The sequence below is a fragment of the Monodelphis domestica genome, chromosome 7, assembly GCF_027887165.1.
Source record: "Monodelphis domestica isolate mMonDom1 chromosome 7, mMonDom1.pri, whole genome shotgun sequence".
Classification (NCBI taxonomy): Eukaryota; Metazoa; Chordata; class Mammalia; order Didelphimorphia; family Didelphidae; genus Monodelphis; species Monodelphis domestica.
The window spans coordinates 285,731,185-285,756,190 of record NC_077233.1 but is presented as its reverse complement, the minus strand read 5'-3'; the positions used below and the strand labels follow the sequence as shown (position 1 = coordinate 285,756,190).

Sequence of the window (25,006 nt, the reverse complement as noted above, 5' to 3'; positions counted from 1 at the left end):
TTCTTGGGATGTGGATCATGTTCTTTCTCACAAAGGATCTTACATTCTAATGAGGAGGTAAATAACTAGTTACATATTACATTTGTACAAAGTAAATAGAAAACAATCTCAGAAGACAATAGTATAGATTTTCTTCTACATGTTAATTGAACCCTATTTTACACTAAATATACTGGAGATGGTGTTGGGGTTGGGAGAGAAGAGAATATCACTGAAAGAAACAAACTAGTCAGTTCTAAAGAAAATGTATTACCAGCCTCCCAAGGAGAAACCTCAAACTGCTTTGATGGACAATATTTGAAAATACTGAATATATTCTAGAACTATTCAAGCCATTTAAAAAAATGAATAAAAATGTACATCACTAATATCGTAGATATTAGGATATGAATGTCAAGGGCCAATGAAAATAATTGTTGGTGTTTAGTCATTCCGTCCAACTCTTTTTGACCCCATTTGAAGTTTACGTGGCAAATATACTTGGAGGGATTTGATGTTTTCTTCTCTAGATCATCTTATAGATGAAGGAAACTGAGGCAAACAGGGTTAGCTGACTTGCCCAGAGTCACATAGCTAGGAAGTATCTGAGGCCACATTTCAAGTCATATCTTGACTCCAGGCCTCGCACTCTAACCACTTTACTACTCAGCTGCCTGAAAATACTTACCTTTTAACAAATTAAACAAATACTTAGAATTTAGCTGTTTTAGACCTCTAAATGGAAGGGAAGAAAACCTGACACATGGCAGACACAAGGAAATCATTTTTCTAATCCAGGAATGAATGATTCATAGATATTTTTTTCTTCAAAAAGCTCTGTTTTTCTTCAAATGTTCTTCAAACGTTTTACTGTTGACAATGATCAACTACAAAATTCTGACATATACACCAAAGATAACATTTATAAAAATACATACTTGAAAGGGGTGTTTGTAGGCTCAAGCAAAGCTTTATGGCGAAGAATTGCAGGACCTGCTGACAAACTTTCCTCAGAGGTGTGACTTGCCATATAGTTTTGAGGTGGCCCCCCATGTATTTCAAGTCTTCGGAGGAGAACTTGTTCCCAGCACTGAAGAGCTTTCAGAACTGCATGACACAGTGGTGAGCTAACTGGAAGCTCTAAATAGAAAATAAAGTACCTCTATTTACTCTTGCTATCTTTCCATTCTAAAAATGGCTTTCTGACATTCAATATAATACCCGTTCTCCTTTGCCTGGAGAATCCAAAGGAGTTTTAAAATATCAACATCTTTGATATTTATAGCATCCAAAAAAATAGGTAAATGTCTTAGAAAACTACAAAAAGATGATGTACAATAACATCAAGGTCAACAAATAGTAAAGGAATCAGATTATGATTTATCATAGTAAATTATAATGAGAAGGAAGCAAAGAAACAAAGCTTTCATGTTATGAAGATTTGATGGTCTGCAAAATAGGATACAGATGGGTCACATAAACTGCTCTCCTGGCTAGCTGGCAAGTCCAGCTATTCTGCTGCTGGCTCCAAGACAAATTTTTCTAAGGTAGTAGCAAATTCCAAACGAGAAAAGATTGGGTCCCTGATAACCTTACATGCTCTGTCCTCTTTCTGGCTGTTCCCAGCCACAATCTCTTGGCTTTTCTTCTGCCTCTCCAATTCCTCTGCTTCCTTCAGTTACTTAATACAAAGTACCCAAAGTCCTGACTTCAGTCTTATTTAGGCTGTGGTATTTATACTGTCTACTCTTGCAGTTTTGACTATCACCCATGTACGAATAACTCCAGACATAGCTTCATCTTTAGCTCTATATTTACATATTCCAATGCCCAATGTCTACTTCTGTTTGGACATTCTTGTAACAACTCATAAAGTACATTATTCCTTCTTCTACCTTCTCTAAAACTAACTCTTCGGTCAAAACTGATTTTTCCTTCCTTGGTCTTGGAGCAACACTGTAGACTGTAAATTCCAGATTCCATAGCTAAATTGTTTCTGTATCTGTCCCAGTACTTGGCAGTGCTTTGTATAGAGCAGGGATTTAAGTTTTCTGTGAATTGGATTCATAAATAAATAGGTTTCAGCATAATTACTCATGCAAATGAATACAAACATAAAATTTTTGAAATATTTATCAAATGGCTAACAAGTTTGGGAAGATGGATTTGAAAAACTATTATTCTATTTAATATAAAGGCTCTAAAGTAAAGATAGTAATAGATATTAAAATATTAAAATAGTTATTACCTGAAAGATCATGACCAGCCAATGGATAGAAAGTCTTCAAATTATGAAGCACCAACTGCACCATAGCCAATCGCATCAATGACCAACTAAAAATAATATCAATGAATTATTTATAAACTTAACAATCTTAGAGTACATTATAGTTCAAACAGCATCTTTCTAATACATCGTCATCTCAGTCTTAACTGGTTCACCTTTCCCATGAAGGTTGAATTCCTTTAGCATAAAAAATATATTTTAAGCTAGGTATGATGGGAATAAATTAACTTTAAATATGTTAACTAAAAGAGAACAAGAGACGGAATTGCACAATGGACTGAAGAATGTCCAGAATTGAATCCTGTCTTAGACATATAGGCTGGACAACCTTGAGCAAAGTATTTAATCTCCAAGTATCCCTGTCAACTCCCTAAGGCCATATAAATTGCATGGCAGTCAATGATCTGCATTAGTAGAGGGAGGTTCCTCATCATAAATTCCCTAAATTAAGATAGTTACTTGACCAAAAAAAATATCCCCAAGGAAGACAAAGTAATAATAATAGTAAATAAAATGGAAAACACTCGGTCCTCTAGTGAAATGTTTGTTATTAAATGTGAGGAAATTGGAAATGAGCCAAAATAACAAGAGATCAAGGCTCAAGGTTATAATATTAATAAAAGACATAATAGACAAATGGAACATCACTCATAACTAGTGTGAATTAAGAAGATGTAAAGGGTTTCTGGAAATATAAAGCCTGTTAAAAAGCACGTCAGTTATATATGCACATATTAAAGGGGAAAAGTATGGATATAAGTAAGAGAAACAGAATATCCAGGTACATATGCTGGCAGGTATTTATTATGAACCTATAAAACAGGAAGAGAAAAAGACATGCTTTGGCCAACCTCAAAAGTAACTTTAGATCACATTTTTGGGGACTTTACCTAGTTATCTCATAGCAAAATAATTCAGCAGGGCAGGAGTCACAATATGAGTTTTACTGCACTCAGAAACATTTACTAAAGGGGAAAAGCAAAAGCATCTGTTCACAGGCCGAGGGGCAAAAGGGGTCTCAGAGATCATTAAGTCCAACTTATTCATTTAGAGATGAGGAAATTAATGATGTACTATTTCTTGAAAATAATATATTGTTCCTGTCCAGATGATCATAAAAGTGCTGGGCACCATCAGGAAGTCTTTTGTGTTCTCCATCTGAATGGGGGCGGGGGGGTAGTTCCTATTAGAAGATATGCATAGAGAAAGCTTTCTCCTTTCCTTCCTTTGACTTTCATGATACTGCACTGTTTTGGTTCTCCTTTATATCTCACTGGATCCACAACCCGATTCCTTACAGCAACCAGTCATTTCTTAGTAATCACTATAGCTATCCCCGAGGTTCAAACAAATCATGGCAATTCTAATCATTGTCGAATATAAATCTAAGATTTTTATCCATAATTAATCTTTTCAATATTGTATTTGTAGTAAGCTTTCATCCCTATTGCTTTTAAAGATTTGTTGTAAGATGGTTTTTAAATGTGTCAAATTTGGGCTGTAGGTGTACTCACTTTATACTTTTTATAACATATAAATGTTTAACTTCTCTTTTTAAAAAAAAACCCTCACCTTCTATCTTAGACTCAATACTGAGTATTGGCTCCCGTCTCTGGGCCTGACTCTCCATCCACTGAGCTACCCAGATGCCCCCTTTACCTTCTCTTATTATGTGAGGCTGACTTTAAATACAAAATGCTCATTTTAAGATTCAATGTAACTAGTTCTCTGTATCACAAATAAGTCATTTCACTTCAGTTTTATGACCTATAAAATGAGAAGGGGTAGGCAAATGATATACAAAAATGCCCCAAATTTTATACCTCTTCTTCAGCACATGATGCAAGAACTGATCACAGAATTCTTAATTTAGAACCAGAAGGAAAATTCATACAGCCTAACCGCCTCATTTTATAGATCCCAAACCAAAGCTACAGAAAGGAGAAACAAGTTAAAGATCATACAAGGAATAAGTGGTAGAGTTAGGATCTCTGACCATATACTTAACATTCGGCCTACCGCATCACTTTAATTTTTTCTTCTATCATGTCCATTTTTGGTCATGATATTGTGAGTCTATTGTAGAGGTTTCTCAGAACTCATAGATGCAATAAAAACTGTTAATGAGACAAAATAGATGCCAAAGAAGATCCGGTCACCATAGGGAAAAAGGGTGCGGAATGAAGGGAAACGAGATCAGCATCTTGAGATCGCGCGGGCAGACTGCTTTGATTTTGATTTTGCCACTGCATGCTCGTGCCGTGTGTACTACACAGAGAATCCACTTAAAGAATGCAGGTAAAAATAGAGTGCTTAGGCCGGGGTTTCTTTGTGGTTCAGACTGGCCAAGCCTTTGCATACCTTCTCAGAATAGTGTTTAAGTGGATAAAATACACGGGAGAACAAAGCAGAACCATTATCTGAAACATGGTGATCCAAAACAAAAGTCTACGATTTCTCAGATACCAGATTGAGACTGATTAGCTAGACTGAAGGTCCAAGGGTGGATCTCCGTTAGTACGGGTGTGAGCTCCCCTTCCACTGCGCCAAGCTGAATCCCGTCACAGACTGCCTATCGTTTGCCATTTCTGTTCATGTCTTTCCCCGAGGGGCTCAGAACGATGGAGTCTTAGACCCTCCGACCTCCCCCCGCCACTGGACCACTTCTCACTACAAAAGATGGCCAGAGTAGAACACTAGTTGCTTTGCCTTTTTGTTTACTTCACGGGTTCTTGTGGCAAAAAGAAAAAGGAGCCCCCAAGCCCTTTTGATGATTCGATGATGTATGATTACAGATCCCAGACACCTGGGCAAGAAGGGACATGAAAGGTCGGCGAGTCCAGTGTGGTAGCCCATACAACTAATTTAAAAACAACAACTATGCACACGTAACATTAGGCAAGAAAAAGAATGAGATAAAGACGGAATAACTAAGTTGATCATGCCATGAATCAGGATCGATTGGAATTTAATAAGGTGTGAACTGATTAGACCCGAGTTTTAGGAAAGTGACTTTAGAAGCTATGTAAAAGACAAAATGGAGAAAGACTTCAGCTGGGGAGAGACTTTACGATAGTCCAGCTGAGAGGTGATAAGGCCTTGAACTGGACAAGGGAATCTAGGGGAGTATAGTTGTGTGAGTAAAAGAAAGGGAATCGATGGGAAAGACACGGAGGTAGAAAATGACAAGATTTGGCCATTTAGTGTATGTGTTGTTGAGAAAGAAAGTGACGAGTAAATGAGTAACCAAAGTGTGAGACTCTGGATGATAAGGATGTTAGTAGTACTCTCAAGAAAAACAGAGAAATTCAGAAGGACAGATGTGCAGGGTAAAGTAATATGTGGGAAACATTAAATTTAAGATGGCTACAAGATATCCAGTTTGAGAAACCCCCAAAGTAGTTTGTGATACGAGCAAGGGCGGGCTAGAATCAGCCTGAGAGCCGACTTAGAGAGTTTCAGTATCAGCCTTTTCCCTTCAGAAATTGGCAGATGTTCAAAATCAGGTTTTGATTTTATTGTTATATTGCTATCATCTAGTCTTTAAAAACTAATGAGGAAGATGTCAATAATGAAGTGTGTCATGTGTACTTTTTTGGGGGTGGGGGGGGTGGGGCAAAGGGTGGAGTGGGGTTAAACATTTACCAGCAAAGCATTAGGTGCAAAACTGGAGCTCAAGAAAAATCTGCATAGAAAAGAAAACAGAAAGCAAAGGTGTTAATGCAGTCACCAAGAAAAAAGAGAACCAAGAGAACCTTTGGCAGACCCAAACTTGGGACCTGATATTTGGATTATGGTCCCGTGAAGGAGACTGGATGGGTAGGAAGACAGAAAGGAAAACAGATATAGGAAGATGGGAAGAATACAGGTAGGAAGAAAGGAAGAAAACTAAGGGAAAGGCATCTGAAACAAGCAAGAGAAGAAAGCATTCATGAGGAAAAAAATGGGTCAACAGTGTCAAATATTGCAGAAAGATCAATAAAAATTAAGAGATGAGAAAATGAGAAAAGATGATCAAATTTGCACTTAAGAGATCATGCAAAAAAGGAATTTCAACTGAATTAGAAGTCAAGGGAAAAAAGAAGTTTGAGAACCTAGGAGCCATTCTTTCCATTTTAAGCTCTCTGAGCATGAGTACTATTTCATTTTTATCTCTGCGACCCAGAACAGGACCTTTTGGTGAATTAATGGATCTATGCTTTCATATACATCCCTAATGTTGAGGTTGAGCAAACAAACTACTTATTTTCATTAGAATCAGAGAAATAAAATAAATTCTGACTTCATATATAAATTAACAAAGTACTTCATACATTATCTCAAATCATCAAAATAATCATGTTAAGAATTATAATCCTCACCTATAATAATTACTCAAGTTCATTTCTCTTCTCTAACTTACCCTGAAACTAAAAGATGTCACAGTACAAACACCTAACTTCACTCTTCCAGTAAATCCCTACAACCTCCCCTGCCAATTCACCTGAAATGCACACAGATGATCATATTCACCTTGCTATCAACCCAAAGTGTTCTGTAGCGATGTTCAAAAACTCCTTGGTCTACCTTTTCATTTCATCGTTATGCCGATGTCTTCTTTGTGTGGTGGCCTGCCTGTGACTGCAATGCCTAGACTCTCTCCTCTTCCTCTTTCTTTCGTGTTTGTCTCCCTCCCGTCCCTTTCTGGACTTTGGGAACCAGCCTTTTAGTAAACTCCACATTCTCTACTCTCAAATTCTTCGCGTCCATTCCTATATTAACATCAATGAAGCTCTCTCAACAACCACACTGGATTACTCCCATGCCTGCCTCCTTCATTCCCATTCACAAGGCTGCCACGAGTGTCCCCCAAAGTTCTATCCTGGGCCCCTTTCTCTTTTCCCTTTTTAACGCTCTCGGTTGATGATCTTACTTGATCAACTCGCATGCATTTTGTTATCATCAACTCCATGAAGACATTTCTTAGGATCCACACATCTAGGTAACGGCCTCTGAGTTTCTCAAAGGGAGAGCCTATGGGCCTCTCACACTAACCATTCCCTAACTCATTCCCTTCACTAAGGGTTGACATTTTGGTGCTCCTTTTATACCTGCTCCTTGCCCAACATCTTGTTTCCTTCTTTCACTTAGATTTAACCCCTTTTCTACATGCACCCAAACGCCGCCTGGTTCTGGTTCTCAATCTCTGGACTGAAGTGCGAGCTTGCTCTTGGGTCTTCCCGAGTTAACGATCTCCCTGTGTGTGGGCCTGGGTCCTGTGAACTCCCACTACCTAAAGCGCTCCCGTGCCTCCCCGTTACCGTCCAGAGCAAAGAAAGAGTTCAGTTCACATGTAAAGGGCTTCAAAAGCTCTCCCCTGCGGAGGGTTCCAGCCGTCTTCTTCTTCCCTCTCCCCCCACGCACACACACTCCATGGCTCCTCCGTGACTCTGCACCTCACATTTCTGCACACGTCCCTGGCTGCTCTCCCCCTCATGGCCTCTGGCCGATGGCTCAGTCCCGACCTTCTGGCTTTCTTGGTCCCTCAGCTAGTTCCTTCCCCCCTCTGTAGGTAAGTACGTTTATGGGCGATGTGTACACTCTTGAGAACGTGAGTGACTCCAGGGCAGGGACTGCTGAACGTTCTACGCCTCTCGGCTAGAATAACGACCGGCAGAGTTAACCACAAAGGCCCGCTGCCAGAGAAAAGGCCCGGGCTTCAGGGCAGTGAAGCAGCAAAGGGGACAAAGGGCAGAGCCAGGAGTGGATTCAGAGCTGGGCCTGGGCTCCAACGTGGCCTCACACACCTGGCGGGGTGACCCTCGGGGAATCCTTGGCCCCCACTGCCCAGGCCTCATCACTCCGCTGCCTTGGAACCAATCCACAGTACTGATTCCAAGAAAGAAGGCAGGCTCAAAAATCCTGATGTTCTGCCCGCCATGGCACAAGAAATGGAGCCAAGGACCGCATCAAAGGCTCCTTTCCCACCATGGCTGTTTATTGAGGTCCTATCAATTAATGAAGGCATTATCTCATTAAAAACAGACGATAAACCCAGCGGACACGGCTATCGGTTTTGGCCTTCTCCTCGAGCCCGGGCTCCTTTCCTCATCCACTTTATCTCATGCCTGTCAGTCTCTTCTTGGCTAGCAGTCCCTCACTTATCTACTCACGAATCTGCTTGGAGCCCCACAACCCTGAAACCTGAACAGGACTTGCTCGCCCCCGTGCCCCATGCGGGCGCTACTTCCCGGTTTGCCCTCAGGTCTAAGCGATCTCCATCTGGTTGCTGCTTCTCTACATCACAGTCGAGGTCCCATTTACTTGGAATCGATGGCTCCCAGAGGGTTCTCCTCCATCACCGCTGCCAGCCTCCACACGTTCAATAGCCGTTCCCTCGTCGCTCTTGCAGTCTGGCTTCTCCAACAAAACAACCCACCCAAGTCAGTCCACTCCAGAGTGCCCTCACTGTCTCCTTAATCCCCTCAGCCGCTCGGCAAAGTGAAGTCAGCAGAACCGGGAGGACAGTGACCACAAGAACAGAACCAGCCTATGCTAATAGGACACGTCGGAATGGAATAGCACTTTTCACCTGTTTTCTTTCATGAGTTTTTGCTTATGTGTCATGTGTGTCTTCCTTCCTAGCATAAGGAACATGGAATTATGCACGGAAAGACAACACTGGCATAACCTGAATCAGAATACGGACAGGCCTGGGAGAGAGGAGGCAAGAGGGGGAGAATCTGGATCCCCAAGTTTCAAAGCACAATTGTTAGTGACTGTTTCTATATGCGAAAAATATTATGTATATAAAAAAGAAAAAAGATGGCTGATAGACCTATTATGCAGAGCATCAGGAAGGACAGAAGCACCTTTGAGAGCTCTACATGTCTAAAAGGACTGACCTCTCTTATAAGCATCTCCGCCTTCAGAGAGTGGGTTTTGGAAGTCATGGAAAAATAAAAGCTACTAATGCAACAACGACAATAGCATTACTGTAGTGCTGTCACCACTCCCAGAGTCAGGATGCTCTAATTCAGCCTCAGAAACTATAGATCTACTAAAGAAATGTTCTGGAACTTGACTGTTCAAGTCCGAACGGTCGACCAGCCCAAACAGGCATCTAAATCCAGACGAGATAGGCATCTCTTTCATTTAAAGTGAATGGCCATACCCAGAGCTGTAACTAGACCTGAGAGGGGAGCACATCATGTGTTTGGTTTATTAAGGGGTACCACCAAAGGTTCCTGAAATGTCAGTGAGACTCACGCATTCAGAAGTTTATTCTGTAATCATCATGAAGAACAGACTGGAGAGCAGAGACCATCAGTATGGAGATTAGACAAAAGATAATGCTATCATAAAGTAGGCTCAACAGGAAGGGGCAGCTATAGTCCAGGAAGTAGAGGGAGGCCAAATTTTGAAGCTGGGCTCAAGATAAGGAGGAAGAAATTCAATTTGGGAAATGTTGACTTTGAGATACTGATCTATGTCGAAATATCCAGTGGTCAGACAGAAACCTGAGAATGGAGTTCAAAGAATAGGTAAGGTGCAAATCCAGAGATAAAGCACTTGCCTAGAAGCAATGATTAAAGTTATGGTAATGAAAGAATTCACCATTGAGAGAAGGGCCACATTTAGTGGGTGGTAGTAGGAAAAGGGAGCAATGGAGACAAGGTAAAAATGAGCCAGAAAGGAAGACAGTTCAGACCTGAGTATCCTGATATATGAAGACTGAGTAGCTGTCAAAAAGGTATGGTCAATAGCATGACATCTTGGTTGAGAGGCAGAATAGTTGAAAAAGAGTGATAGAGGATAAAGGGGATACAAGGTATTGATGGCCCAGATCTTGAAAAGCAGAGGCAGAAAAAGAAGTCAATTTTTCTATAATGTATAAAGATTAAAAATCTTATATAAATGATCAAGTACTTGAAATGCTTTAGAAATGAAATTGTCCCAAAGAAACTTAAAATACATAGTTTATACCTGTATGAATTTGAATTAGCATGTTCTTGGAGTTGATAATCTGAAGTTAAAACATCTTCATTATCACCATCCTCATCTTCATCATCACCACTTTCCTGACTCTCTTCTGAATCATATTCTGCTCTACTTTGGGAAGGTGGTAAAAAAGGCTAAAATAAAATTCAATAGAATTCATAATCCAATCACGTTAACCAAGACATCCAAATACATATCTAAACAGTATTTTATGTTTTTAAAAACATTAAAAAAAAAACATTTCTATTGGCACTTCTGTTGACAGCAGATAAAAAAAAAGACAAAGGACATTCTGATCCTGGTACAGGTAACAGAGGGAACAAAAATGTAGCTGAGAATCCTACTGAAATGGAGATTTCAGTGATATGAGATTACTAGTGATATGAAACTAGCCAAAATCAGTACTTAGTGCTAGCACATAAAAAACCCAAACACTTAATAAATGCTTGTTGCTTCATTGTTCTTTGTGTTTTGGCATAGTGGTGTGCCAAGCAATTAATGTCTCCAAAACGTGACCCCAGGGGGTCTCCCTGCCTCGAATCTCTCCCGACCCCAATTCATTCTCTATTGAATTACTGAAGTATCTTTAACCTTAAACTTAAAAAATCTTTAAACTATATCAACATGTCAGACCACTAATGAGCTCCAGGGACTACCTATTCTATTGCCTCCAAGAGCAAGCACAAAACTCTGATCAGCCTTCAAAGCCCTTGATTGCCTACTCCTACCTTTCCAGCTTTCTCGTACCGTAATGCCTGACACGGTCTTTAGTACAGAGACAACGGCCTCCTAGCTGTTCCACAAACAAGATTTGCCATCACTCAGCTCCAGGAACTACCTGGTTCTCTCCTATGCCTGCTCTAAAATCCCTCCTTCTACAGGAAGTCTTTCTCAACTCCTTTTGATTCCAACACCTTCTCTTTCTTAATCATTTCCTGCTCATCTCGCATGTGGTTTGCTGTAGACAGTTTTGTTTGCAGGTTGTCTCCTCCATTTGATTATAAATGCCTTGAGGGTAGGAACTGCATTTGCCCCTTCGTTTTTATCCCCGGTGCCTACCATAGTGGTTAGCACATAGAAGGCACTTATGAATGTTTACTGATGGGCTGACTGATTCTCTAATGGCTCTCCTCTGCTAGAGGAGACGAGTTAGTAGTATTCTCTTTGATTTGTGTTCCTCAGGTAGGAGGTAGTCAAGTGCCTTACTGTTATATCTCTGGGAACATGCAGCAGCAAGAACTAAAGAAACAATGACAATCAGACAGTAACTCCTTTCCCACTTAAGCTGTGCAGCATCCAACCTTTCTCCAACAGCAATACACATTAGCACAGTGTCTGGCACACAATAAAGGCTTAATTCATGCATATTTTCTTCCTTCCTTTTGTCTCTGAAAATTTGACATACTAGTACGAGTCTTTGTTTCAGGTTCCAACCATTCTATTCCCTTGATGTTATCATTAATATATCTTCTTCTCCTTGCTTTTTTCCCCATCCTGTATATGTGTTTTATATCCTTTTAGAATCAAAGCATAAATTCCCCTTTTAGAAATCTCTAAAGTCATAAATCATCAAACTATTGGTTTTTATAAGAAGGCGTAAACCATTTAGAAAGTGAAGATGATCCCCCCCCCAAAAAAAACATTTCTCACAATTAACCTGTAAAAACTATCTCTTTAAAAGTGTTCCAGAATAACATTTAAAAGTAAAAGAAAATGGAGTCTTGTTTTAAAATAATTTCAGCTGAATTTGAATACATGAATATTTGAGGATCACATTAGGTACCTTTGCTATGAAATAATCCCAGATACTAAGCTCAGGAGGAATAAATTTTTCCTTATAGATCAAAGACTCCTGGTCTCCAGCAGGTGAGGAAGAGTTCTGTAGAGGGCCCTCTTTGGAAGCTATTTTTGATGTCCTAGATCGTTTGTGCTGTTTTTCACCATCTTCAACTGAAGAAGAAACTAAACAAAATTTAGGGGGAGGGAGGGGAGAAATATCAGTAAAGGAGAAATACAACTTTCATGTTCAATAAAATTTATGATTTCTTCCTACTTAATATGATCTCATTTTGTTTACATAAAAATAAAAATGAGTACAAGAGGCAAAAGCTTTGTATTACTCAATTAAGAAATCAGAAAGGGAAAAATGAAAGGGGATAAAAGCAAATTTCAGGGAAATCTTGTCATCATTCTTCTATTGCTAGAATTTTAAAAAAGCACCAGTACAGAATTAGGATTTCTTTTTAACTAAAGGTGGATAGGAAAAAAATTTTCCCACTATAAGAGATCCTTAATCTCTACCTGAAGAACTGAAATTATCAAGTAAATTTATATTCAAGGTAAAAAAAATTATTGGGAGATTTATGTCATTTCTAGTCATTGATGTTACACTAGGTATTAAATACCTGTACTGCTTTAAATGCAAAATTCTTTACATAATTTATTTTTCCATTCATTAAAAAACATAATTTTGTCATTAAAAATTATTGTATAATAAATCTCGCCAAAATCTATTAGCCAATAATGTATGTCATAAAAATGCAGATAACCAAAAGTGACAATTATTCCATAAGATTTTTAGATGATTTCCTTTTTATGTGAATTAGTTTACTTACCTTTGCACAGGATGCAGATTTTTGTGCTGTAACACAATTTATTCTATATTTTATTGTTTAGAGATGGTCAACTAGCAAAAAGCATGCACATGCATATTTTTAGCAGAAACTTATTAACTTTTAACATGATCACTTTTTTTAAAACTAAGGAAATTAAAAGAATAGTATTGTGGCACTAAAAACAAAATCTAAGTGTTATCATTAATTTTCTTTTAAGTAACTAGAAAGGTATTGCAAAATTTTTGTTTCTGCCTAACTTTAATAACTAGCCTTTGGTTTAAAAGATTCAGAGGTGCAAATTTACCAATGCATTCTGGGCAAATTTAGATATATTCTAAAAGTTTTGCCAGATTGATTTATTAATGCAAGGTAGTAATTTGGAAATGTTCTTTGCCCTTGCAAAATTTTTTTTTAATTTCAATGCAACTTTCATAATGAGAAAATTCATAATGAGAAAGGTATACAGAGTATACTTGCTATTAACTATAAAATAGTACAAGACTACTTGCCAGAAATCTGGAAGTATCATCAGCCTGATTCATATCACAATTCAAGATTTATTTTTTGCTGGTGTTTTATCTTTCTCTGGGGAAGGGATATTAAGAGGGGGAAAGTGGTCCTACAACCCAACCAAAAGGAATACTACCTTGTAAGACTTAATATTATATAAAAAAGAATACCTAGTTTGTAAATGACTACATTTTTTTAAACCCTTACCGTACTTGATTCCCGGGCAGAAGAGTGGTAAGGACTAGGCAATGGGGGTTAAGTTACTTGCCCAGGGTCCCACAGCTAGGAAGTATCTAAGGCCAGATTTGAACTTAGGACATTTCCTCTCTAAGTCTGGCTCTCAATCCACTGAGCTACCCAGCTGCCCCCTAAATGACTACTTTTTAACAGAAATAAAGATACAAGAAAAAAGTCCTGACAAACTTTAACTTTGGTAAAAAAAAAAAGTGCTATCAATATACATTTTTCTTCACCCTTAAGATGTAATAACAAAAAAAAAGAGAAAGTATACATTAGAAAGCAAGTTTAGGAAGGTGCTTGGTTGTTTACTTTTTTGCCCTCCCTTTTAATGCTTTATTAATTTTTAAGTACAGTCTGTGAATCCAGCTATTTATTGATGAACCAGAAAAGTGAGAGGCAATAAATGAAAATGGAATAATTTGGTATTGTCTACAAATAGCTAAAAATTTCCAAAACTGCTACAAACAATTATTTCTTAATATATTTTTTGGCAAACAAATGAAACCTAATAAAATGTCTTGGTAAAAGAACAATCATAAAATTTCGGTTCTAAAAGAGATCTTAGTTTTTTTTCTATTCATTTAACTTCATTTTTATGATAAATTAGTAGAGAATTAAACTAGGAAGAAATAAACAAAAAGGCACAACTTTTTTCTTTTTCTTCAGATTGCCAAAGAAAAATTTACTCTAAAACTTAAAGAGCTAAAAAAAAAAAGTTTTAAACAGAGCTCTCCAACAACTAGTAGTTAACTAATATTTTATAAATCAAATATGTGACATTTAATTCTTGGAAAAGAAAAGACTATCTGCCTCACAAGGATTAACAATCTGTTCTGACCTGAAGAACTAAAATATTCTTATGGCGTTAAGTTCTTTATGAATTGGAGTACTCCAATCTCTAATTTCTTCTTCTCAAGCGACAGCAATGCCCTCAAATCATTTTATTCTGTCCACAATTGCCCGTAAGCCATTTTAAGCATTGACCCAAATGCTGGTGGCAACAGTCATATGAATGTCTGGGACACAGTTGATCCAAAGTTCTTTGGTATATGCTGGCATTTATGTGTTGGATGTCTGGCACTCCGGGGACAAAAGATATTGTTACAGGGTTATTAAAAGTTCATGTACTAATAGTGACAAGAATGAGATTAGTACACATGGAAATAAAATTTAGAATAGAAAGTATTAAGACTACATGATATGAGTGAAAAGATGTTTACCAGAAATCTGAAAAGAGAAAATATTTAGGCCTTGTACCTTTAATTTCTTCAAACTTCTGAGAAAACAGAGCTCTTCAGAAAGAAGAGGAAATCTCCCTGGATAATTACTTTGCTGTTATGTTTTGAGGCCTCCCTCCAAAATCTCACTTGATGCCTTATAGTGGAACAGAGGTGACGCCTGAGTTCGGAAAGGTCCTGTCAAATTTTTCAAGGTTTCTGATACAACCTTTATGGATAGTATGGCTATAAGACTAAACAAATTAAGTTCTAGTCAAAGAAGCTCATCCAAGTACTGGCCACAGCAGCAGTTAAAAACTTTTCATGAAAGTGTTTGTACCACACGGGGAGTACCAACCCAGTATGACTGAAGTAGCAGCTCTTACATCTTAAAGTAGGCTACAGAGAAAGCAAAGCAAAATCAAATACTGCAGGGCTTGAAGAAACTGTGATTTCTACCCAAGCTTAGGAATACACAGAAAAGTGAAAGCGCCTGAAAAACATGATCCCATGATCGCTTAAACCAGGTTTAGGAATTACCTTGTGCCTAACTTTTCCTTTAGGCTTACAGCGAGCTTTCAAAGAAAAAGGAAAAGGCAAGAGTCCTCAGAGAATGGGAGCATAGAATATGACAGCACATATAATTTCTCCAAAGAAAGATCCATCCAGTCAACACGTATTGCCAGGTAAAATCACTAGTTGAAACACTAATGCAAATAGGAAGCATGAGTTGTTCTGTCCCTCATTCATTTGGGTGTTGATCAAATCACACCAATAGCTCCTTAGTTTTCTCCCTCCTTCCAGCTCCAACGGACAGTCACAGACAGTACTTAGCTCAGAGGAAAACTAGAAGTGAGCAGGAAGGTTGTGGATGCATCAGACTCAAAGATGCTAAGGACGCTTGAAAGCTGTCCCAGGTGTCCCAGTGCCCAGTAAGGTGGGGGTTACGGTTCGGGCCCGTCCACTGGCTCCGACGGTGGCCTCTTTTTTCTGAGAAGGGAGATCTACTGATTTTCTGTAGAATACGGGGAGTGAATACAAATAGGCAAATGCCACTTCCCTACTGATATTTCCAAGCTTGGCCTGACACAACCTCTTTTCCACAGAATGAGAAGCTTCCGTAACGAGTCAACGTCAATATATCTCCATTTATCTGTGAGCCACCAACACAGTGCTGAATCTGTACCAAATGCTACCCTAAGAGGCTCGAAGGCCCTGGCGTGTCCCTGTTTCCTGACAGGCATGTTCATGCCTCCACTTCTCCTATCTTCTTTCCTTCCGTGCCTTTTTCTATCCCCTCTCTCCACTCTTTCACTCTTTCTTAAAATCTTCAGACGCGCTGTATTTTCCATAGAGGTACTCCTCAGCTTAGGAGAGTCTTTGGCGATTTCTTCCACTAATGCAGTCTTCAATTCTTCCCTGCCTGCCTTCTCCCAGGGTCTATAACCACAAGCCTCACTGAACGTGGTTAGGCGCTGCTGGCTAAGACCCCATGTCTCTGGGATTAGTATACAGAGCATACTAAGAGAGGATAAGGCAGGGCTCCTGTGAGTGCATCTCTCTCAACAATCCCTCCTTTGAGAGCACTGCCTGCAGGTACCGTGAAAGTCAATGTCACCGCAGCACAAAATTAACTGCATATTACCGCCACTTCGCCCGGAGGGATCAAAGAAAAAAGGAAACGGGCCATCTATGCAAAAATATTGATAGCAGCTCTTTTTGAGGTAGCAAAGAACTCCAAACTGAAGGAATTCCCCTCACCCGAGGAATGCTTGAACATGTGATATAGGATTCTGATCGAATACTACTGTACTGTGAGAAATGATGAAGGAGATGCTTACGAAAAAACCTGAGAAGACGTTTATGAGCTTGCACGAAGTGCACACTGTAAACAGTAACCATATGGTGATGACAATCAGCTGGGAAAGGTTTAGCTAATTTGATGAATACAATTATCAATATAATTCCAAAGGACTCATGAACAAAAATGCTATCTACCTTCACGGACAGATTTTACCTTCTCCGTGCAGAATAAATTACTTTTATTTTTCTTGCCTTTTTCCTTCATACAAAGTCTCTGTCTCTGACTCTCTGTTTCTCTCCCCATATTTATGTGTGGGTGTCTATGTATGAATATACAGTATATTTCATTTTTGCATGAATAACAAGTATTATATTTCTTGAATTCTCAATACGTGAGGCCTGAAGTAGAGGGAGAGAATTTGAACAGAATATAAAAATTATTTAAAAAAAAAAAGAAAAAGGATAGTTCCACTAAGTTAATCAAGATTTGTACCTAGCTTCAGACTGTGCTAAAACATCTCAGGCAAATAATAAGTCTCAATAGAGCATCCTGGAGCAGAAGAAAAAGGAGAACAGGCTAGTGACAGGTACTAACTCCCTCTTGACTGAAGAAACTTGCCACTAATGTGTAAGAACAAATGTGTGGCAATGACTATCTAATAATAGAATTCTTGAGAAATAAATCAGTAGTTTGGAAAAGATAATGAGAAACTTGAAAAATTCTATCTTCTGAGACCCTAGTAACACAACAAGTGAATGTGATTAGGAAACAATTTTTCAGGTCTTTCAAAAGAAACTAAATTGTTCCCAAATTTATTTTACCTTTTGAATTGTGTAAACTGTGATTTTAAAAGGTTCAAATCTTGAACATTAGTTACTGCACTTTTGAAGGGATTTTTTAAAAAAAAATTAATTATACAGTCAAAAAAACCACAGGATGAAAGTATAACTATATTATGATCCATAATTGGCATATTTAAATAGACTGTAAATAGCTAACAAATTGGGTCAAAGTATTCCATCTTCTGATCTGGGAAGTTCATTTCTGTTTCAAGACTGCTATAAATAATATTCAGTATTTAATTTTTAAAAATCTTTCTTCATAAATTGCTCAGAATAAAACCGTCTGGATTTACAGGTCTGTATTTAGAGGGAAACAAAATATTAAAGCAACACAAGGCAATCAAATTTCAAAGGATCTAGGGCTTCACTAACATTCCAATGGCATTCCAACACATGACATGCATAACATAAGGAGCAATACGATACTTGCTTTGAATTTCATTCACTGGGTAAATCGAAGCATCACAGTCATCAATTTGCAAATTCTTAAAAGAATCCAATAATATGAAATTCAAAGTTTTTTTCATATATTTAATAAAATGCAGAAATAATGAAAAGTGCTTTGTAGTTTTGCTTTTTAAGTAAAAATTATATCAGATTTAAGGAAAAATTATGGATTCCTAACTGTTACTAGAAACAAACTTAAACACTGTATCAGAAATATCACTGCTCAAGTAATGTTCATTGCCAAGAACATTGCCACTGTAGTAAAGATACACCAAAAACTCAACTGTCACATAATCTCCCCAGGACACATCTACACTATAAGATTTAGCCAACCTGAAAACTCTACTTATTCAAAAATGGCAACGTTAAAGAAATATTTTTTTAAATTGGATGGAAATGTGAGGAGTTTGAATTGTGACCAAATTAATAATAGCCTTAAACTTTTTCTTCTAATCTACAAAAGCAGCATCTAATAAAAAATTTTTAAACTTTTCTTTTAAAAATTAGGTTTACATTTTATACCCTCAAAAAGCATTGGTGACATTTGACATACAGTAATATTAAAGAGAAACCTCCAAGTTTAATTTGTGAGACAAAAGTTAGGAAGCAAATTGACTCACTGAATGAAAGCTGATAACCAATGACTTAAATTTCTCTTCAATTATTTGAAACATTTACATTTAAATGAAATATCTCTAAGGTTCAGATATTTTAAGATGTCTGGCTTTTTTAATATTATCTTTCATTTTATTTTAAAATAAAAAAACACTGAGGCTATCCAATGTGGTGGAGGCACATAGTACTTTAAAGAAGTCAGGTATCTCAATACCTAAAGATTAATGTTTTAAATACTAAATTGCATAGCAATTTTCATTAAAAAACACTGCCATCATAGATAGTCTTAAATCAAAATATAAGCTAGTGCTTTTGTGGATATCCTGATTTCTCACTTTGCACATTATTGTATTATGCTACAATATAAAAATTACTTCAGAAGCTACTGAGGTTTGGCATAGAGAACATCTCAGAGTTTTGCTCTATACGTCATGGTTTCAAAGTGGCATAGTTGATACCCTGAAAGAAGTTCAGAGAGTTCTTTAATCGTACAATAAATACCCCAAAACTACTCTGTTTCAGAGGATTTATCCCTCTTGTGGCTATTTTTGTTGTCTACTATCATTCCTCCATTGGAATAGATCTGTTTCCTACAAATCCCACAATGACATCTAAGCTTGACTACTACCTCTAGTTCAGTAATTTGGTTTCTTTTTCCCTCTACTTTCTTCCATACTGCAGACTTTGGCACCAATAGGTCTGATTTTACCCATCATCAGTTAGCTGGCACTTTTGTTTTTATCTAGTCTTGACTTGGTCTATCTTGTCTAGTTAAAAATCCTTGACAGAAAAAAGGGTATGAAAAAAGAATAAGAACTACCTTTTTGTCTCTCATCCTTAGCTTATCCGATGCATCATAAGCTAATTTGATTTGCTTAGGACAGCAAAGATTTAATAGGGGAAAATAGAGGATTTGAAAATAATCCCTGCCTGTTTGGGGGTATATATGAGACTTAGTATATGGTCACAGATGACTAATTCCCTGGTTGCTTCAGTGATTCCAGGAGAGGAGTCAAAATTCTCCTAACTCTTCATTGTCACTTTTCACTCTATCCTTCCATCACTATTACTCAACAACCCCTTTTCCTTCCGTCTTCACTATCCAAATTCATCATCCAATCCTGATCATTTTTATTTGTTATCTATGAGCCTCTAGGCCAGCCTTCCTTTCTCAATGAGTTCAGTGCCTAGAGAAAAGCTTTTCTTTTCACCAATTCTACTTTCATCCCAGAGGTGAGGATCTCTCAAATATACCTAATATTTTGGTTCCTCAGTCTACTTAGACGCCATGACCCGACTACTCTACTCCACCTACACTCTACACACAGAAGGTCTCGGAGCTCTACTTCCCTGTATATAAACTGAAAAATTACTCTATCCAGTTATAATCTTTTATCATTACATCTTTTCCTGTGCCTTACCATCCTTACCACTGTTTTGTGACCCTACAATTTCCATCCTATCCTCTCCTCAATTCTTTCCCAAACCATCATCTCAGCAAATATGTATTCTCTTCCCTATCTTGACCCATGATGAACCAGATTAACCTCTACAATTAAATTTCTTATCCATTTCTTTTATCATTGATGATATACTGTTAAGCTTGCATTGGTTTTTTTGCTACTACTGTGCTGCTAAAATTGGAGAAAATTATGAAACTACTAATTCAGTCGAGTACAAAGTTGTAATCTAAATTTTATTGAACCAACCCTCAATGTAAGAAGGCAATCATTCCTTCTGAATAGCTGCTTTCCCCCACTTTTAATTCATTCATAAGGCCCCCATAACCCTTTTCTTCCCATCATCCCTGCTAAGGATTTCACCTCATACTTCACATACTTGAAAAAGTTTGGAGGCATTTACCTAGAGCATTCCCTTCTACACTTTGTCCCATCTCTAATCACTCAACTACATTCCTCCTCTATCTTCTTTTTTACTCTGATCTCCATTGAATTGTGGCCCCTCTGACCAAGTCATATCTCTTCCTTTATGTGCACCCTCCATTGAATGCTATCCCTTCTTCCCCAGAATATCAGCCAAGAATATCATTCTGCTATCTTTCATCTTCAAATCTCTCCTATCTACTGGCTACTCTTCTGCTACCTATAAAAACACGCATATTTCCCATATCTTTAAAAACAAAAACAAAGAAAAACTTTACTTGATCCTACTATACCAGTTAGCTATCATCCTACATCTAGCTTCCCATTTTTGCCTAACCTGCTTGAGAAAGTCATCTATACTACTATATGGAGGAACCTAAGACAAATTAGGCCCACTGAGGAAAAGTAGCCAAAAAGCAAAATAGCAGCTCAAAAAATATTGTCTAGCTATAAACAAAATAAAGACATTTTTTGAAAGATTCCTTCATAATAATCCTTGAGTTGTTCGTTATTTTGATGACCAAAAAAGCTTCTGTAATGTCATGACCAAATGACCCAGACTCTCTTTTCCCATGATTCCTGTAATTCCCCAAGTTATTGTCAATATTCCTCAATTGCTGGGGTGTGTAGAAATGCGTTAGAAATATTTTGGGTAAAGCTTTTTTATAAACAATATTCTGTGAGAAAGTTATACCTCTTAAATGATGTAACCCTTTTAAAACTCTCTATTCTATAAAAATCTTGCTCTGTCATCATAAATGGTAGACCTAGCTACAAATCATTGTGCTGTGTGTCTTACTCACTCAGGGTCTCTCCCAGGCATTCTGAAATCTGTTCTTTCTATCTCTATTTTTCCCTCTCTTTCACTTTTGCTCGCTTATGGGGAGCTGGCCTCCTTAGTAAGCCCACTCTCTCTTGGTCTCTCTCTCTCTGTGAGGCTGTGACAGTGGGTTTTTATCCCTGATCATCTGGCCCTCACATCCTATCATTTGACATTACTAGGTGCCTACATTTCCTTTTCTCTTCGAAACCCTCTGTGATCTGGCTGTTGACCTTACTATACACACATCTTCTCCAAATTTACCAATGCTCTCTTAATTAACAGATCTAATAGTCTTTTGTGAATCCTCATCCTTCTTGACCATTTAGAAAGATTCAACACTGTTGATCACTTCCTTTTGGTTCTTCCCTTTTTCCTACTTTTTTTGGAGCTGAAAGAGGATATGAGCTGAAGTATGAGGAATCAAGAAATTAACTGATGTCAAGAGATAAAGTAAAACAAATTGGTAAAATAAAAGGTTAACAAGTGAAAGGAAATGAAGTTGCCAGTTGTACTCAGGGTATATAAAGCTGTAATCATTTATACTGGCCTCTTTAGACAACTCTCCTTTTCATTCTCATTGGAGGCTTGCCCAGCCCCCACCCCCATTTGGGACTTCCAATTCAAAACTCTCTCTGCATCCCACCTCACCTCCGCTCCCACTCAAGATGAATTCGCTAGAAACATTTTAGTCCAGGGAATCATATCTATCTTCTGCTAAAACTTATTATATATGACAGACTTTCCCTTCCTTTTCTATAAAAAAATTGAGACAGAATAATCATTTCCATTCAAGATTTAAGTCATTTCTGCCTAAGCATGTGGCCCCTCCCTGCTGGTGAAGACCAGAATAAAATTTAACCTTTTTAGTTCTGTAAAGATCTGAAAGATGAAATTATTATGACAATTGAAGAAATTAGTAATTGCTCTGCTTTTGACAGAGAAAGAGAGGTCCAACACATGTCAATATAATCGTAGTACTCTATCACTACTCGACAGTGCCTACAGGCTTGGAGTCGACTTCTTAAACCACTCACTTCCTCGTTTGTCTCTCTACTCAACTCTCTGGATATTAACTGAAATCTCCGCCATGCTCTAACACTTGGTAGCACGTACCTTCCCCATATTTAATACTACCCTGACAAACCTGAGCCCGGGGCCTCATCTTGAATAATCTCAGTGACGCTGACAATACTAAGTTTGCTTACTTGTATTCGATTCTCTAGTTCATCACATCTAACAGATAACCACCCTTTGAACTGGCAATACTGTGTTTGGGGCATCTGAGTCGCCATCGTCCTAATGAGCTGCCTACCTTACAAATCGACTTTTCTGAATCCTTTGCCTCTATTAGATAGCAGAAATGAAACATCATCTGGGCCACTAATATTTTAATTTGCACAAGAGTTATTACTCTTTAAGAATGTTTTCTGGGTTCCATTTGGCTGTGTCATTTGTGCCTCTAACAATCATCGATAAGTGTTAAAAACTCCTCTGTCATGCCGTGCATATACACCTTAATACGGAAAAGTTCTCTACTGTTGGAGTTACATAACTGGCCGCCATAAGAACACGAAATGAATGTCACTGCGGGTCACCATTACCAGAGCCAATTTTTTTCCTTTCCAGAAACCCCAAATTTGTTTCTTAGTTCTACGTGATGTGACTCTTTTTCTCCTCTTCTTGTGTCACATATTTCAACACTCAAAATTCTTGAAATAGATCAGTCATTTGCAATGCACTTCTGATTATTTCAAATCATAGTCTGATTTGCCATCATTAGCAATGCTTCTTCGGTTCCCTTTTTTTTTTGGTTTCCATTCTAAAGCCTGTTATTAAGGGACAATTAGTTTTCCGAGAAAACATGAGAGAGTAGCGAGCATTTCTCAAGTTCCTTTCTTGAGCTCCTTAAGTGAGGGTAACAATTTTTTTGTCTCCAGTTTTAGCATAATAGTTTATCCATATTAAGCAATAATGCTTGCACAGATCTAATACCTGTATATAGCTAATCCCCAGTATGTGTTGTTATAGAATAAATGCTCATTAACTGATTGATTAGTCTATACTCTGAGCCAGGAAAGCAGGCACTTGACTATTGCAGAAATACAAATATTTGTGTATGTCTATACACACATACTGCAAAATTTTCCCTCCTCCCCATACTTCGAAATGAGATCTTGGATCTTATCTAACTTGTCAATGGCAGCTCAGCTGAATTTCTATGACAGAATATCTGAGAAGGATTTAAAACTCACCAATTTTAAATTCTTTAGCATCTTTATGCACACTGATAGCAACAATTAGCTTAATTTCCTGCTCTCACTAATCTGGTTGCACTAATTCATTTAATTTTTCTTGCTCCACCTTGTTGAACATTCAGTTCTTAACCTTAAGTCCTCCTCTTGCTCCTTTATTTAGTCCTCAGATCCTTCTCTTTTGCTTGAGCCCTTCTCTTGGAAGTCCAATCAAAGTACTTCTCAAATTAATCCTTTGGCTTCTTCCACAATTCAAAGTGCTGCAAATCACTGTCAACAATTCCTTCTCCTTCAGCTTCCTCTCCTGCATTCCTTCTCCTTTGTCAGTCAAGAAATGTTTGGTTTATATACATGTATCATCAGCTTTATAAAACAGTATTTAAAATTGATTTTCGTAAAATATAATTAAGAAGTCTATATTTCTTCCTCAGAAGGGGCATTTTATATTCCAAATTGTTGCTGGATGATTTTTAAAATTTAAGTTGCTCAAAATATAAATGGAGTAGCAAAAGGAGTTTTTAGAAAAAGATTGTTTTGCTATACCAAAAAAGCAAAGGGACATATATGGACTGCTAAATCTCAAAATAAAGGCATTGATAAGAGAACTTTTTCTTTGTTTACTTTTCTGTTCTATAAAACTTGACATTATTAAGTTTTTAAAAATTTGGTATATCATTTACTACGATAAGCAATTACACCATTTCTCAAACATTATATTTAAAATTCATTTTAAATGGCATTATAAACACTTAGAAGTCCAAATTCTTTATACCTATGTCCATAATATACAAAAGCAATCTCATTTGAAAAGCACTTCTGATTATTTCATGCCATACTCTGATTTGCCATGATCATAATCTTTAAAGTCAAATGAGTACTTCAAAAATAACTTGAGAGAAAATTAAATATTGAATCACCTTAAAATGCTAATTGATCTTTAGAATCAAGATCATGGCTTGCTGAAAGGGAATTTTCTTAAGAAGCTCTATTTTCTATAAATGCCAAATGCAACAAAAGCATAACCCTTCCCTCCACCTCCCACCCCATCAAAACATACAGCAGACTGGACTAAAAAAGCCTATTTCTGAATCTGATATCTTGCCTGAAAGACTGGTAGTGTTATGAGAACTGATGGCTGTAAGAGCTTTGGAAAACCCCACACACTCCATGGAGAACACTACTACTTGGTGTGGACTAGGCATAGAAAAGTATCTTCCTGCCAAAAGAGAAAAGAGAATCTGTACTTGCAGTAGTGGAAGATAAGGGCAATATTTACAGTCTACGAAATTACTTTAAACATTTTTTGAAACAATGAAGAAATCACATTTTAACATTCTTAATCCTAAAAGAGCTTAAATACATTAATGGTAAAATAAAATTGGAGACTAAAAACAGCACAAGCAATATTCAATTAATGTTGAGTGTTCCCTCTACTTCAAAACCAATCTGAATGAAAAGAATTTGCTTTAGAGCAAATTCTATGACTAAATCTTAGTCACATGGGCTTAGTGA

At 37.5% G+C, this 25,006-nt stretch overlaps 1 protein-coding gene across 5 annotated transcripts in view; it reads right to left on the bottom strand.

Moving 5' to 3' along the window:
* Positions 1-25,006, bottom strand: part of DMXL1 (Dmx like 1) — a 178,679-nt gene that overhangs the window by 37,773 nt on the left and 115,900 nt on the right. For 3 of the 5 annotated variants that reach the window (XM_007497841.3, XM_056803948.1, XM_007497842.3), the window contains exons 29-33: positions 24,597-24,710; positions 12,030-12,208; positions 10,232-10,380; positions 2,228-2,313; positions 918-1,119 (exon numbers count right to left, since the gene is read on the bottom strand). In XM_007497841.3, the coding sequence (XP_007497903.2) occupies positions 918-1,119; positions 2,228-2,313; positions 10,232-10,380; positions 12,030-12,208; positions 24,597-24,710 (730 nt within the window). The remainder of the gene's footprint in view (positions 1-917; positions 1,120-2,227; positions 2,314-10,231; positions 10,381-12,029; positions 12,209-24,596; positions 24,711-25,006) is intronic. The other 2 variants (XM_007497843.3, XM_001378346.4) reach the window with 1 other exon arrangement.